At 42.7% G+C, this 18,086-nt stretch overlaps 1 protein-coding gene across 2 annotated transcripts in view; it reads right to left on the bottom strand.

Annotated features, from left to right (window-relative positions):
• Positions 1-6,217: 6,217 nt before the first annotated feature.
• The window catches only part of LOC144826620 (beta-1,3-galactosyltransferase 2-like), a 157,595-nt gene continuing 145,726 nt past the window's right edge, over positions 6,218-18,086 (bottom strand). For both annotated transcript variants that reach the window (XM_078685156.1, XM_078685147.1), the window contains exon 2: positions 6,218-8,418. In XM_078685156.1, coding sequence (XP_078541282.1) covers positions 7,388-8,356 — 969 coding nt within the window. In that variant the 5' untranslated portion in view covers positions 8,357-8,418 and the 3' untranslated portion in view covers positions 6,218-7,387. The remainder of the gene's footprint in view (positions 8,419-18,086) is intronic.

Genomic DNA, 18,086 nt, shown 5'->3' with positions numbered 1-18,086 from the left:
GCCATTGTAACCGTTGGCTTGCCGCTGATCAGACGCTCCGCTGCCGGGTGGAGTTTCTCCTTTTAGAATAAATTAATTAACTTTAATAACAAGTGCCTTATTATTCAACTTGTTACAGGCACTTTAGCAGTCTGGGCTGATGGATATTGGGCCCACAGTGCAGGGCTGCTTCGGGCAGTCCAGGGCAGCGGCCTGTCCTTGCAACAGCAGCACTCCTCATTGTGCGCATCAAGAGGTCCTGAGGTCGCCACAGCTGAACTCTCCCCTGCTCAATCTAGCAGTGACTGGCCGCTGCCATGTTTTAGCAAGCCACGCAGCTCCTATGTGCTGGACTATCTAGCATCACTAGTATCAGCTCCAGGGTATTTGCCAGGGAGGCCCGTGATGTGGGTAACCCCCCGTGGGGCCGTACGGTTCTCCATCGTGTCACTGGCCAGGGTGCAGATTGATTATCGGACAGGCTATCAGAGCTCTAGGAAGCCACATCAGCCATCTTGGCTGGCTCAGCCACATGCCCGAAGTGTGTTATTATGAGCTATGTTAGTTAGCGCTAATTCACTGTTCTCTATTCATACACATAACAAGTATTTATTCATGTACCTAGTTATGTTCTTGCATCTCTGAAAGACATTAGCATAGAGGGTGCTGGAAAATTATTCATGTAGTGGGTTCATACTTAGGTGTTAAGGCAATGTGTGTTTATTTTCCATGTACTCTGATTTGCTGATAAAAGTGTACATTTGCTCACATCACATATGCGAAAATAAAGTATAACATTACTCAAATTTGGGGGTGAGCTAGAAGACTTTCCTATTCTACAAGGGATGTTGTCCATTTTTCTATTGAAATCATTTGGGATTTAGAATATTCCTAATTTTTCCATCTGTTATATAATTGTGTTTAAAAGCCTTCATGACATTGACGTTGTACCGCTTTAATCTTGAATTCTGTAATAAAATCCTTCAACTTTTCTGTGAGCTAGAACTTGATCACTGAGTTGACCCAAATCTTTTATTAAATGATGTTATTTTTTTGATGCTCAAAGAGATGACATTTCCTCAAGAAATAGTAGTTTAACACCATCTTCGATCCAGTGAAATGTAGGAGCACTTATTGAGATAAAGTTTGGGGTGTCTCAAATTGGAGTACTCTTATTCCCACACATGTATCAAACAATGCTTACCTTAAACAATTCCGACTCCTATGTCCGCAATCAAATGGACAGTAGGGAATGCGCCCACTTCATATCATGTATATATGAACTTGTACAGGCAAAATCAACAGTTGATTTAGCTGGGCCTAGGTCATAGCCTTGTCATGCACACCAATGGTGAAGGAACAATGGATATTAGAAAGGGCAAAGGTACTAACAGCAAGAATGATTAGATTTGAACAAACGACCCTTGATAATTTCTTTTCTCTTAAAAACACTGATTAAATTACATTCCAGATCAGGACAAGAAGTTCTTGAACATGGGAAGACGCCCGAGTTAGATTCTGTAACTATGCATACATTTCCGCATGACAAAGTAAACACCGATGCTAACCCGAGACCCCAGCCTAGTGTCACCTCAGGAGCTCCAAATAGTGCATGAAACAATGCGAATGGAGCCAGCAAATCTGCATCTTCTACCATACGTAAAGAGAAGAAGAATGTTGCGCCGCAGCAGACACCTGCTCGTAGCCCTAAAGCTGTTAATAATTTGAGTAAACTTCCTATGACCGACAATGGTAGCTCGATGCAGTACCAAGACACAAGCAAGATAGCGCCATCCCAACAAACTACCAGATTCGTTAACTTACCACCACAGTGTTTGCTGTTTGTAGTGGTCCTGACTGGAGTCCCGCAGTTAGAACCCGGCAGGCAGTAATCCTTTCAAGAACTCAGAAATAAAACATCTCATTGGTTAAATAATAATAGACCATTGCAACCCCATATGAACGGTCAGATCCTCCATGTGAGAAGAACCTACTGGGTTGGGAATAGGACCAAGGATATCCCAGGGTACTGCATTCTGGTAAATTTGAAAGATGCCAGAGTTGCGGGGTTTATATGCTCTCAGCAGAGTTGTTATGAGGGCAGTGTCATCAGAACTTACGATCTGGGCTACTTCTACTCTTGTCCAGTGCACTGCCTGCAACAGTATGCTTCCCAGCACTTCTATAGAGGGTGGTGGCAGGACATTCCTCCCTACAGCAATCCTTCTTATAGCAATCACCCAGTTTGGCATGCAACACCTTATAATGCCCAGCCTGATCCTAACCCATACGGGGTTGACTCTAGGTATTGACACGATCCTCACAGTTTAAGGAATAATATGAACATCCAAGTGAAAGTTCTTGACAGCGGACTCCCTAGCAAGGATTCGTACGATCTTCAGGTAAAGATTATGGCAGGCTCTTGTCACTACCAGCCTTCCTTGGGTGTACTTTCCCAGGGACAACCCGGCGGGCCTGGATACTCATTCTGTTCTGATTATTCTAGTCAGTAAAGCAGTACCATAGTATCTACCCGGGAGGCAGGTAGCCCCCCATTAGTCCATCCCCAAAACCATATAGGACTGGCCTTAGATGCAAATCCCTTGAAGATTCTGAGCTGGAACGTAGCTGGCATTTTGCAGAAACTGAAGCTACCCGACTGGAACGAGCTCATTGAATCTCATGCAATTTGCATGTTTCAAGAGACGTGGAGCCTGGTTCCTCACCACAAAGTTGGGTACACCACATTCTTTCTTCCAGCAGTATCTTCGCAATCAGGTAGAGGTCGCCCGTCGGGAGGGCTCTAGATATGGGTGAGCATTTTGCTGGGATGCCAGATCACACAGATCCAAAGCAGCTCCCCTGATATCTTAGCACTGTCTCTGAGTAAAGGGCGCAAGGGCAATAAATTAGACATTTACAACATATATGCCCGTGGGACGAAAGGAGGAGCCCTACCACCCGAGATTAGCCTCCTGGAAAAAACCCTTAGGCAGTGACCCAGTGGCATGCATGTTCTCGTTGCGGGGGATATGAACTGCACATTCGAGCCCCTTGCAGCTGAGGATATCCTGGATACTGATGAGGATGATAATAGAAGGGGCATTCCAATTCTCAATTTACCGCCTATAAAGAGGTGGTCACAACGGGCCATACAGCTGAATACGTTAACTGCCGAATTTGATCTGAGAGCAGCGAACGGTAGGCCAGCTTCAGACTTAATGGGGGCCCATACCTTTAATAGAGTAAACCACACCTCCCGAATAGATTATATCCTTCTAGATTTCAAACTATGGCGGATAATGAAGGACATGGAAGTTCTCTCGACCACTGATAGTGACCATAATCCTTTATCGCTTAATATGGCCTCATTGTGGTCAAGCAGTGGAGACCCCAATCTTTTGGTTCCAACTCTGACTACTGCGGAAGTATATCCATCCAGTTGTGGAAGACGCCTGAGATGGCCTAGAATTGTCCTTGACGAAGTTAAGCTGAAGGGTATCGAGGAAGTGCTAATAATAGCATTGGCCGACCTAGATTTGCTGACCGATATGGCCAGCTTAAGGTCTCAGAAATCTTCCAGAAAATGATTTCCGCTTTGAGACTTCTTTTTCTTATCCAGAATTCATCAGGACAGAGAAGGATGCCCTTGTTGGCCGTTGCCAAAAAAGGCTGGTACAATAATGAGTGCCGCAAAAAGAAAACAATGTTAATTAAGGCTGTTAAGTCTAGGCAGCTAGATCAAGTAAAACTGGCTAGAAGCGAGTACAAACAAGTCATAGCAATAGCAAAAAAGGACTGGGAAGATCAATACTGGGAAGCACTGAAAGAGGCAAGTTTAGGGAGGGACGCGGGACGTTTCTGGAGTATCGTCAGAGAAAAGAACAGGCCAGATGGAGCCTTAATAACTTGTAATATACCAGATCAAAGGTGGTTCGACCACTTCTTGAAGCTGTATTCTAGCCCGCTAAGTGTGTCACCGCAGTATAATTTGCTAATCCATTTGGGAATCTTGGAGAATCCCAATACTGTCCCCTTTACACAAAGGGAGGTAGAAAAGGCAATTGACTATATTGTTCCCCGCAAAGCCGCAGGACCTGACGGCATTCCGGGAGATCTTATCCGTTCTGATCGGCCAAAATGGGCGAAGATCATCACTAGACTAATTAACGTTATTGTAAATGGCGCACAGGTCCCCGAGTCATGGAAGGGGGCAGAGGTCGTCCCTATCTTCAAAAAGGGGGATAGGAACGACCCTGCCAACTACCGGCCAATACGTTTGCTGGATTACTCTCAGAAAGTAGCAGGAAAGTTGATTCTCCAGAGAATCCAACAATGGATAGATGAGAATAGTGTCCTTTCAGACTACCAGGCAGGTTTCCGGACAGGAACAGGGACCATAAAGCAGGCATTCCGCCTACTACTCATCTATTGGAAAGTGGTCATCCTGGGGATCCCCCGGTATATTTTATTACTACTAGTGAGGATGCATGAAGGTAACTTCGCGTAGGTAAGATGGGGCCAGCAGGGGCAAAAGTCTGGCAGGATTCCGGTGAACAGGGGCGTCCACCAGGGATGTGTTCTGGCTCCCACCCTGTTCTCCTTATATGTGAACGGGGTGGTGCAGCATTTATTGCAAATTCCATCTGATGTACCATCCCTGGCGGGCGAAAAATTTCCAACACTCCTGTTCGCCGATGACACCCTGCTTATCTCTAAGTCCCCTGTTGGCCTGCAGACTCTCCTAGATAGCTTTCAGGCATTTTGCACTATGCGAGGCCTGATGATAAATACCGATAAAACCAAATATTTGATAATAAACCCACCAAAAAAACATATTAGAGCCCCTGTTCTGAACCATGTCCCACTGGAAAGGGTCACAGTTTTTGACAACCTTGGCATCCGTATCTCTGATAATATGCAGTGGACATCCCACCTACAGAAAATGTTACTATGCCATAAAAGAGTAGGGGGGGTTATCCTTCGAGAACAGCGCTGCTCAACATTCAAACCCATAGCCCCGGTGGTAGCCATCTACAAGGCTAAGGGAGTTACCTCAGCCCTATACGGCGCAGATCTGTGGGGATTGAGAAATGTGGACTTGTTGACGAGATCGGAAAATAAGTTCTTTAAGGACTAAATGGCGCTCCCCCAGAGCACGCCCATGATCCCTCTTCTCATGGATTTGGGATGCCATTCGATAACCGATCTCGCCAAACTTCGACCATTATTACTATGGGCTCAGTTGTGGAGCGTTCCCGAGCTAGCCAAGTATGCAGAGGGTTTGTCAGAGGTCATGTCTTTGGATGGTTGGCACAAAATTAGGTGGCTCAAGGACGTTAAAACGCTCTTATGTGACTTGGGCCTTAAGGACGCTTGGGCAAATAAATCTGCCCCCCCCTAAGCCAGTATTGAAGGGAATCTATTGGAACAGGGTAGCGTCCAAACAATGTTCCGACCCAAACCTGTGCAGACTTACTGAAAGTTTTATGGGGATCAAAGATGCTGCATATTGTGAACCCTATTTGGAAACCATTCGAAAACCTTTCGATCGGGCACTGTATTTTAAATTTAGGATTGGCACTTTACCAATCTGTGAATTCACTGGTCGATGGAAGTCTCCCTGCCAGTCTACACCTAACTGTCCCTTCTGCATTACGAAGGTAGAGTCAATGGCCCATTTTTTGTTTGCGTGACCATTGTACCAATTACCAAGAAAGTGCTGGCTTAAGCCTCTCTGTAAAGAATTAGGCACCAGGCAGCATTCTGAGGCACTCCGCATTCTTAAATCCGATACTCGCTCACTTTATGTATGCGGTATCGCAAAGTTTTTAAGTGGGGCTTGATCCATCAGATCTCAAAGGCTAAAGACCATTGTTTAATATAAATTTTAAATTCTTTTATAATGAATTGAGACCACGTGCTTTTTGTACTTGACTATTTGTAGAGATTGTAGAACGGATTATGTGCACCTCCTAATCTTTTTCTAATCATTTTAATCCTGTAATAGTCATTAAGGTTGTTTTAACAAACTGTTTTTATGGTTTTAAAATTGTCGAGAGGTATTTATGCTTTTAAGATATGTTTTTATCGAAATAAAGCTCTTTGAACTGAACTGAATAGAGTAATAGTTCTGAACCTACAACTTAGCGATGGCACTGTTCAATATGTGCTATTTCTTTCACATTCACATTACAGTAATAGTTGTACAAGTAGGAGCACAGGTGGCAGAAAATGGTTAAATTAGAGGTATTTTATTTAAAAAACAATTGGACTAACTTTGAGTGGTATACATATGGCAGAGAAATCAAGACAACCAGCCTTCAGATCCACACCTTCTTAAGTTGGTCAACATTCCTGAATTGATTTTAGGCTCATTCGTTCATATCAAGACTACCACTTGTATTGATCTCTCTGTACAGATTGAGTATGGCCAAACATGCGTCTCACCTCACTCTTCCACTGAGACTCAAGCTGCACATCACCAATGAGCCTCAAAAAATTAAAATATACATGGGGGTTGCTTGTGTTTCCTTTTAGATGAGGAGGTGGACTAGCAATTGGGTTGGACAGCTCTGTCATGAATGATTTGCATATGGTTGGTCTCTATCTGTCATGGCACAGATGAACTAAAATGGTGGAACGGAATGCCCTCTGGAGAAATTACTAGTGGATTAGAGAGGGCTAAACATTTCCATTCACCAGTTATCTGCTATCTGAATGAGTGGATCTTAGTGACACAGGTATGTCCACAAGTAGGTCTTGTGCTTACTCTGCCACAGGAATTCAAGCTGCACTTCACTAATGTGGTGCAAAAGAACTGACACTTGTGTGGGGTTGCTTGAGTTCTTATTCAGTATAGCCTGTGAGTTTAAAACTGATTCAACCTTTTCCAGCCTCACGTATGTCCAGATGTGGATCCCCAGCTTGCTGTGCCCATGGTCCTCCAGCCTCAACTCACTGATGAAGCCCAATAAGTCTAAAACACATCTTGGGGGCTGGTATTTCCATTCATCATGGCCTGGCAGCTCAGGCTGGACTGTCCCTACTAGTGCTGGGCTAAGACTAATCTACAACTAATTTGATGCTGTCTCTAAAGGCTCAGGCATTTTAATGAATAATGCACTGGAATTCCAGCTGAGTAGGTACCAGTACTTCAGACGGATTTGAGCATTTTCCTCCAACATTTTTACATTGTCTAATCCCATTGAATGCACATAAGTCTTAAGCTTTAAGCTAATTAATTAAAAGTGTATTATTTCATCAGACCAGCTGATGCCTGGATGTAATAGGCTACATGCAGATTCTTCCAACCCCTTTAGTGTCAAAGTGTAATCTAGCGTGGCTTTTTCAGGTCTCATATTTGGCCAGAGAAGTGTCCTCTAGTCAGCTTTTCTCCTTACAAAGCTCAACAACTCTTTACTGCCTCCACAAAGTCTGGCCACAAATGTTCAATTTCTTCCTTTGTGTAATGATGCACAGTGATCAACTTGGTAAACTTGCACCGTTCATACTCTATTCGATATCCGTTGAAGGCAGAATTTAGGGAATTGGTGACCTCTATCCGCAGTCTCTCCAAGCAAAGTCCCATGAACACATCCTCCATGTGTATGGGTATCACTACAGGTGCAATATGGTAAATCTTTGCAGCCAGGTCACCTGAAAGCACATACCCCGTTCCTGAGCAGTATGTTGGGTAAAAATCTTTTGGGTAGACATCAATAGATACGAACCATTTTGAGTTATTGATACGATAAGGTCTAGCCCATCGTACGACTAAACCAGTGAAGTAGTTCTTTTTGGCAACAAGGTTTGGCTGGAGAAGTTGGTTGACTAGAAAGAATGGATTGAAGAACATGTCAGTGTCAATTTTCATGACATAGGTGGCATTGGGGCAATAGGTGGCCACCCACTCCATGCCCATCATGGTCTTCAAGGTCAGGTTGTTGTATGTGTCCATGAAGTCCTGCTGTATGATGTCTCCAAATGTAGCACTCTCATTCCTCAACAATACCTGCATAGCTGCAAAGGTGGCAGGTGGTTGAGGAGCACCAAGAAGAAATATCCTCATGATGTCAACGCCAGGCATCAATGTCTCGTTACCCCACGTCTTCCGAATGACATCTCGGGTGGCAACTTCTTCTGGTATGGAGGGTATTAACAGCAATAGGAATGGTGTGCGGCCTACGCACTTGTAAGCTTCATTAAATAGAAATGAAAACTTTTTCTGGGGCGTTTCCCTCGGCACTTTGACGCTTGGTGTGACAGAAAGTTCATTTATCGATTTTGCTTTGTGTGTACTGTAACTTTGCCAGAAAACCAAAAATGAGGTGACCATAACCAGTCCGATGCAGAGCCGCTTCGACATGTCTGGCATTTGCTACTGACACAACCTCCTTATTCGCTTTTTTGACAGAATGATCCAGTTTGGTGGTGTATCTGCAGTGCACAAAGGGAAAAAAGTGTTAAAAGGGAAGAACAAAGTCAGACATTCAGGTATAACACAAGCAAGCAGCAGAGCACAATTTCCCAACAAGCACAGACGTGGCTGGTTGCTGCTGAGAAATAATGATTTTGGGATATGAGGCAGGAAGTATTTTATGAGTTTTGCCCTTATTTAGAGCATAGTCGATGGGATATTCTGTCACAAATGTGACGGATATCCTGTCCTCCATTCTGCAAGCGTATTATAGCCTTTGACACTTATGGCAGATGGGATATCTGACACGTTTTGAGAGAATAGAAAATCTGCCAACCTCTAAATAAGGCCAGTTGTCTTCAGAATGCCCTGTAACAGATAACGTGCTATGTCCTTAAAGCATGGAAGTCTGCAAAACCGGTCACCAAGTTTCTTATTACAATTTTTCGGTATTCCCATGACCTTATAAAGGAACTCTGCCTTCTGCTGCATTCCTTTATATGGTCACAGAACTCCTCGGAGACTGGCAATATTCTTATAATGAACCACAGGTGTAATTGATCCCATATATAAAGGAACTTGGGGGCATATTTATTAAAAGAATTGCATCACCCTTGTGCTACGCAAGGGGGATGCAAAACCTAGAGGGTACATTTGTCAGAGTTTTGTCTCGCATTTGTGCCACGCAAGGTAACACAAGGGGGATGTAAACCTAGATGAGAATTACCAATTCAAGCAAAGTCATCTTGCGTGGCCCTGTGGTGCTTGGTAAATCTGGAGTTACGCAAGGCAGTGCAAGTCTCTGCCTTGCGTTACTCTGTCCCATGAAGGTCTTCCAGGTGTGAAGAGTCGGTGTTCCCATGCATCCTCCAATGGATTTTGACACATTTCCAAATTTACCATGAGTGGTAGACCTGGAAATGCATCAAAATGATATGCCAGAATGCAGCACACATAGAAAGAGGAAAAGCCTCAAAGGATTGTTTTTGTGTACAAAGGTGTCCCTTCCTACGTAAAAATAATCCTGCCTACAATGCAGGCAGGATTGGTGCAATGGTGCCTGAATTGGCACTAGGCATCTAAAGGTGCACCAGCAGAAGGAGAAAGCAGGAGTGTACCAAATCATGTACAAAAGGTGCATTGCTGCCCTCTCACTTTCATGCAGTGTAGCACAACAAGGTGTCTTGTGATAAAAAAGAAACTGAAATATCTGAGAATTAGGATTTGTAGCTCTCTGGAAAAAAATGTAGAGCTAAACTTTGACAGGGCAATGGTGGAGAATAATAGGTTAATTTTAAGTTGGTCACATCTTCCATTTTGCTGTATGGGAAACAGCGTTTACAACTCTGTCTCCACAATGCAGTGTCATTACAACGCAATCGTTACGGCGACTGCATTGTTAGTACACAATACCATTACATCGCAAGTCATTACAACGACTTGCAGTAGGGGGCACACTGGTATTGGATTTAAAATCCAACACCTTCCCTGCTGGTGCGCAAACTGGAGTAGGAATAGTAAATAATACTATTCCTAAGTCCAGCGTGCCCCCTACTCCAAGGCTTCTAAAATTGCATTGAGAAAGCTGAGCAGGAAATATGACAAGGGTGGTATCACGCTGCCAGATTTTCAACTTTACGCCTGGACCTTCCGACTAAAAAACTCCAGGTCATTGCTGCATGCTGGGAGCCTGCCTGGGTGTAACCAACTAAGGAAAGCTTTGTTGAACAAGATGAAAGGAGGAGGGACTAAGTTTATGCTCAAATTTGGTGGCATGAGATACTTCAAGAAGGTGATCCAAAAGTCCTGCAGGCGGCTGCCCTATTTTGGGCACAGATCAAGAGAGCAACAAAGCTTTGTAGTACAGTAGGTTTGCCCCTGTGTGGACTCTCTCGGCACCCCTGAGTGCCTGAAAGACAGGCTAGCAGTAGGCTTAAGAGAAGCAGGCATTACAGAGCTGGGCCAGGTCCTTCAGGATAGAAAACTCTGGTCATGGGAGGAGTTTCAGACAGTGACAAAGGGTGATGTATCGACATTTAAATTCTACCAGTTGCATAGCTGGACTCAGGTTCTGGGAGAGGAGAAGAGCAGAACGAATGAGTTGGAGAAGCATTTAATTAATGGGCCTCAACAAAAGAAGGAGTTGACAGTTTGGTGTGGGTTAATCTTGGATATCTCGGATGAAGACCTTGGCCCGGTCGCTTCCTTGTGGGGAGACATGCTGCTTAACCCAAGGATAAATCAGTTATGGCAAGTATCATTTCGCTTTTTTGTACTGCACGTTGAAACCTGCCTATCTCAGAAGAAACCATTTATTTTCCCTCCACTAGAGCATTCTGGCCACATAAGAGGCTATCAAGGCTGCGGGTATCAGAGGAGGCGTGTAGTAATAAGTGTGCTCTATGGGACGCTGATGACTTTCATATGTGACTTTCACATGTTCGTGCTCTGCCCCTGTATTCAGGAGTTCTGGAGAGAGGTTGGTAAGGTTCTGAGTCCCATCTTTCAGATCCACATGGAGGTAAGCCCAAACTAGTTCTGTCTGGGTGGTCGCCTAACGTGGGTGTCCCCCAGGGGTATGACAGAAAACTGTTGTTTTACTTAATTCTGTTGGGGAGAAGAGAAACCTGCAAGCAGTGGATATCCTCCTCTCTGCCCTTAAAGGGCCCCCGTGCCACTCCTGGGACTGGAGGTGCATGCCGGGGGGCATATGCTGTGTCTCCCTTGAATTGCACCCCTGTTTCACACCATGCAGGAATGTGCTGCAGGAGCTGTCATGGTGGCAGGCTGCATGTTAGGCTTTCCTATGAGCATAACAGCCCACCGCCATGAGACCGCTGCAGCACCGCCCACCCAACCAGGATTAAAGTCCTAATCTGGTGACCAGGCGCACTACTGCTTTGGCAGTCCTCCAGCAAACAACATGGTGGCGCTGCCCTGGAGGACCGCCAAAGTCATTATAAGGCCCTTGGTATATACAGTGAAGACTACTTTGTGTCATATATAATGAGCCCAGTTGTGGGTACGTAATTCAATATATTCAGCAGCCAAAAGCCAAAATATAACCTCAGATCATGGTTTGAAACCATTTTTTAAAGAAATTCTTTGGGAGTAGCACAAAAAATGCCCTTGACAATGGTCAGACTAAATGCCAGGAAAAACCAGGAAAAAATCCGAAACACTGTGAATCCTACAGGCCAATTTCACTGTTAAACTGTGACTACAAAATCTGCATGCAAGTCATAGCAAAGAGGTTATCCACAGTAATACCAAAACTAATCCATCCTGATCAGAAAGGATTTACAAAAGGCAGACAAATACACGAAATAACACATGAACTATTTGCAACAATTGACATAGCCCTTTATGAAAAAATGCCTTTAACCATAATCACGTTCGATGCAGCCAAAGCATTCGACAGTGTAAACTGGGCCTTTTTAAACCAAGTCATCAAAAAATACAATCTAGGGACAAGATTTGGCGGCACGATAAAAGAAATTTACAAAAAACCAAGAGCAAAAATATTAATCAACGGATCACTCACCAGCAGCATTGAAATACAAAGAGAGACAAGACAGGGGTGTCCACTATCCCCCCATCTCTTTAATCTTTACATCGAGCCACTCGCATGCTCCTTGAGAAATCATACCTCAATATCTCCTTTCGACTATCAAATGTGGTCAAAGAAAGTGGCACTCTATGCGGATGACTTGATGATATTTACAGATAATTATGAAAATTCCACCAACGCAATAGAGGACACGATTTCTAAGTTTGGCAACGTATCAGGATATTTAACAAACCAAGCAAAAACTGAGGCTATGAGCTGGAATACACAACCCAATACTCCATACTCCAGAAATAAAATGAAATATTTGGGGATCAACCTGGTCAACGAGTTGGAAAAAATCCCCCAGCTAAACTTGAACAGAGTCCTCGCAGAAACAAGAAGACTACTCAAAGTGTGGGACGGGCTACCCCTAGCCTTTCTGGGAAGATCTAACATCATAAAAATGTCAATCCTACCTAAGTTCACATATCTTTTTAACACCATTCCCCTGGAATTCCAGAAAGACGCACTGAAGAAAATCTAGGGTGAACTAGCCAGTTTTATTTGGTCGTCTAAAAGCACAAGAATTGCATGGAGCAAACTAAGGAGGAAGAAAGAGCAAGGAGGAATAGCCAGCCCAGATCTTTTCGAATACTACAGGGCTTTTCATTTTAAGAATATGAGACCCCTATTATGGAAATATCAATCCTACCCAAGTTTCCTACAGAATATGACAGGCAAAGTAGATCACTTTTAATTCAAATTTGGCCATCCAAAATTCTTTAAAAAAATAAAACTAAAGATCCTATACAACGCGGCAAAGATTTGCTACCAAATTAGAAATACAGTAAATATACCATACTACAGTAATATGGCACTGATATGGGATTCCCCTGGCACACCAGACTGTCTAAAAGATTCCCTGGCTCTACCATTAAAAGTAGCTAGGATCGAATCTTGGGGGCAACTCCTAATAGACAATTCCATAATCACGTGGGACCAAATTTTCTCAGCCACTAACTCAAACTTATCTAAATTCAAGTTCTACCAGTTGACCAGCTGGGCCAAATCTCTAACGGAAAAAAAAATGAAGGCTTAGAGAAGGAAATGATAAAATCCTCAACAATAAAAAAGGAAATATCGAAATGGTACTGGGCCCTCGTAGAGGCCGGAGAGGAAGATTGCTCAGTTCCCGAAACAACATGGAGGAAAGATATGCCTGAACTAGACCTTCAAACTCTCTGGCAAAAATCTTTAGAAAAATGCTGGTCCACCTTAAAACCAGCAGCCTTGAAAAGGAACCACTTGCTAACAATTCATAGGGCATACTGGACCCCAAAAAGACTATAGAAATTTAAAGGAGCAAACATAAAGTCCTGCCCCAAATGTGGATTGGAGAAGGCGAATGACATGAAGTTGGTAAGACGATAACTATGGTGTTGGGTCATCAAATAGATGTAAGTATTACTCTAATTATTTTTGGGATCCACCTTACAAATGAAATGGAGACAAGTAAATTGACTAAAAACAGGAAAAGCCATGTTTGTATTAATACTATTTGCAAGGAGAGAGATTTGCATCAACTGGGTTAAACCAGCATCTCCTTTGCACGCAAACTGGCTAAACTCTATATTAACAATGAATAAACTGGATAGGAAAGGGAAAATAAGCAAAAAGTCAAGCTTCTGGGAACTATGGGAACAGTATTTCCAAACAGTTAACTAATACCTCTGTAAGATCCGCTAACCATATCCAATGATTAAAGCGATGAAAATAATTCAGGTGGAATTATTTCTGCCGAGTAGCCTGGATGGCTAGCTCCCCTCCCGTGTAAGAATCAGAATTATTGACAATGATAAAGGATAAAGGATAAACCTGTTTATAAAAAACACGTAAAGGGATACTCCCCAGCCAAGTACGAGAAACACGGGGCAGTGACGGCACAGAACGTTGAAACAACAGACTCCCGAAACTCCTTATACATACAATCGCAAAATGAGGATAAAAAAAAAAATGCCCTTGACAATGGTCAGACTAAATGCCTCACTTGGCGCATAATGAGTGTTAAATATAAAAAAATAGGGCTACATTAGGCTCCCTATCCAGCCCTGCTTTATTAAGAAAGCCTTCCCAATGATCAGATAATCCCCAAGTATATAATTCTAGCATATAAACAGTTTATTTTTTCCTCAAATAGACCAATATATGAGGTATAATCCCTTTAATGACCCACTGCATCTCTTAACCGCATGCGTGCGGGCGGAATTCCGCTCGTACGCTGACTTTTTTAAAAGCGCACTTTACGTGACGAGCTGGGCTCGTCATGAGCGTGCGAGGAGGCTACCTCATGACGAGCCCAGCTCGTCATCAGCGTCGAAGGGGTTAAACTGAAAACAGGGCAAAGTTGCATGATATTCAGAACTTAGAGGCTGATTACGATGACCTTGAGACCGCCACCGACAGGCTGTTGGTGGCAGTCTCATCGCCATTCTAAACATGTTTCCGCCCATCACATTAAGATGGCAGGCAGAGGGGTGGGGGTCGTAAAGATCGACTGCCAGGCACCGCCGTAGGGATTATGATGTCCCTCCCCGCCAGACTTTTCATGGTGGGTTAATTTCCATGAAAAGGCTGGTGAAAAGGGACATTGGCGGCTAGTAGCGGGTCCCCCTTTCCGTCTAGCCCTCAGTTTTGGGTCTTGTCTACATATCCCTGCACCATGTGGCAGGCACCACATAGTGCAGGCATATGTACTATGTGTGTTTTTTGGACTACGGCGTGTGCTGCAGCCAGCAGCAGTCCAAACAACTGTCCACTGAAGTCAATGGGAGTCTGACCGAATTGTATCTGGAAGCATCCAGATGCATCGTACTTGGTTGGTCGAACCCTCCCAACCTGAGTCAGTCGGAAACCATTCCCAAACCCATCCGGTCAGGAAGATTTTCTAACTGCATCGTAATGGGGCAAGATAATGTATTATTTCTTATTTCACATGTATTAAACATATAGAGAAAAAAACTGCTTTTGAATACTTTTTTACTAATATACAATATGTGCTTTTTTTAGCATTGTACAACGTTTTAACATTTTTCGTAACATTTTATTATATATTTTTAAGCTGGTATTTAACAATCACATCTTTTATATATGTTAAATCCTTTTATATGTAGTAGAATATTATTTAATAGATGTTTTTTCAATTTGAAAATTATGTATTACATTTTTTAACATTTTCTTAGCATTTTAGTAAACATTCTCAATACATTTCTCATATTTTTCCCATTGCTTTCTACCGGAGATAGTCTTTATTTTCCCCGCTGACTACATTTAGTACTCTATCCCTGTTATCTGTAGGTCATTTCTGGAGTAAAGGTCACGGTTGGGTGCTGCTTGTAGGTGAAGGTAAGTTTAATTGTTACTATTTTTTTAAGTGATTGGTGTTGCGTTGCTGTATGCTTTAATTCAGCATGTACAGGTTTGTGTATTGTTAGCTACGTGTATTTTAACTAAGGCTTCCTGTTTTCCGGTTTTACTAATTATTACAGAAAAATACAGACGGAAAAACATTTATTTTCTTGTCTGGTTTTATTTTTAAATGTGGATAAAAACGGAAATTGGGTGTTATTTGAGTGATTCTAAATACACTTTGCCATGACTGGCAGGCCAATAACTGTCTGGATTCATAGGTAAGGGGGTTAAAAAAATAAGGAATTTTAGTAAAGAGGCTTAAACAGCAGGAGATATTCACAAGGCTGATACTGAAATGTGCTGTTATTTTCATACAAGTGCATTGCTTTATTTTCTGCAGATGTTCATATCACTGAAACCTTGCAGGCATTCAAGCTTTTCTGCATATTTATTGGTTAAATAAATGCAAAAATGTATCGGTTTCAGCTTTATTTTTTCACAAAACCAATAATAAATATGGATAAATACAGATAAAGTAGACAAAAAATAAATATGGATAAATACAGACGGGAATGTCAAACAAATAAATACCATAAAACCGGGAGCCCTAATTGTAACTAGTAATGTATAATTGTGTAGAGTTGCATTATGTAGTATGATGTTTGGAGATGTTACGATGATTTGTGCGGGAGGATGTTGTCATTATTTCTTGTAGGTTTTTTTCCTATGGAGTTTTTAAAAGGACGTTGGATACTATAAATTAATTTGTTTACTATAGATTTCATTTTTGGGGGGGTGTTCTGGAGTGGTCCTTTTTTTAAAGTATTTTTTAGGTTCTTTATGGAATCTACAGATTGAGGATTACTTCAAGGGATTCATTTTTTCCAAGTTGTATGTTTGCCTTCTTTTTGGGCTTTTTGGTAATTTTAGAACAACATTTTGGTAGATTACTCTTTAGAATTCTCTGAAATGGGTCAGAGATCTGCAGCAACAAAAAAGGAAGTAACATACATTATTTTAGTGTTGGATGGGAAATGTTGTATTTTTATAATTATGTGCTAATAATTTGTTGAAAAAATAGTTTTGTGGAAAATATATTATGTATTTTTGGAAGCATGTGAAGGTAGTTTTATTCTTATATACTTAAATAATTTGAAATCGTTTTATAAACAATAGTACAATTATTTTTATTATGTCAGTGAGTATTGCAAAATGTAGCAATATGGTATAATAACACTATTTTATTATCTTTAAAAAATTTACTACATCTATTACATTTTTGTTAGGTTATATCTTTTGTTTAGAGGATAGATTTCGCTATTATTTCTAGGTAGTCTAGTCCGTTGTTGTTAATTAATAGACTAACTTTGAATTGTAAATGATCATACATTGCTCTAGTTTGTTTGGTTAGTTTAGGACCTCTTGGGTCACAGATTGTTCTAGTCTAAGGGCCTGATTACGAGTTTGGCTCAGCGGTGTCGACTCAATGCCGCCTCCGAAGCGCCAAACCCGAGCATGGAGCACCGGCCGTACTATGAGTTGTAAAAGTACAACTCGTAATACGGTTGGTGGGCCTTTGGCCTTTGCCATGGAGGTGCCTTGAAAATAGCGCCCGCAAAGGGAACAACCAAAAAGTTCCTGCATGGCATGGACGGTGACGTCCATGCTGTGCTGTAACTAGGGGGAATACAGAAGACAGGGGGCACATGTTATGCTCCCCTCAATGTATCACCATGGCATGGGGGTCATGGAGGCCCTTTGTTCCTGTACTGCCGGCCTTTCGGTGGCGGGGTTCCTTCATGAAAAGGCTGGTGCAGGAACTCATAATATGTGCCAGTCCCTGCTCAGCATAAGGCATTTTGGCGCTCCTTTGCCACCTACAGGGAACAACTGTTCCCTGGGTCAGCTGGCGGTCCACCATCAATACAATTTTCTAGTTGTTTTTGGCAAAATGGTGGACCATCACTCCTGAGCTACTGTGAGTCTGGAGTTCGCAAGACCTCAAAACTCGTAATCAGGCCCTAAATTCTTGGTAGCATTGTTCTTTTTGTAAGGTTTGTAGTAGTTTGTGTAGGGTAGGTTGAGTTGCTCCTAGTGTGGACTGAAAGGCATTATGCTATCCTTTCACTGCGTTGTTTGTTTTTGATTCTTTTACTAAGGTACTGTCATACACATTCTACTAGGCTATGTGAAAGTTTGGCTGGCATTTGTGTCCGGACCTGTGTAATCTCCCTCCTATGTGTCTTTGAAGTAATCCATTACGGGAGCTAATTTGTCTTCATTATGTTGGTAATAGGGACTTTCTAATGATATGTTGTAATGGTTGGCTTCTTCAATTACAGGAACGTAGGCTAGAGCTATTATTTTTTTATTTCAAATGCAAATTGGCTGTTGGTGGTGTACTGCACACTTAGGCCTTCATTATGATGTCGGACAGACTTGTGTCCGCCCAACACCGTTACAGTAAAGAACCGCCTGACTACGGGTCGGCGGTTCTGCATGCCCAATTAGATGCAACCGCACCTAGGCGCCTATTAGGATGGCGGACGGACCTGCGTCTGTCCGCCACCCCCGAGGTGGAGGGACCGTCCTCAGGGGCAGCGGCGGTCCCTCCTGTGGAATTAGGATGTGACCGCCACCCTAGCGGTCACATCCCCTATATTTAACATTACGGCGGGTGCTGCTTTAAGCAGCACCCGCCGCAAAGTTAAATATGCATGCTGTGCATTT

This window comes from Lissotriton helveticus, chromosome 1_1 (genome assembly GCF_964261635.1).
Source record: "Lissotriton helveticus chromosome 1_1, aLisHel1.1, whole genome shotgun sequence".
Lineage (NCBI taxonomy): Eukaryota > Metazoa > Chordata > Amphibia > Caudata > Salamandridae > Lissotriton > Lissotriton helveticus.
This window is presented reverse-complemented; position numbering and strand designations above follow the sequence as displayed.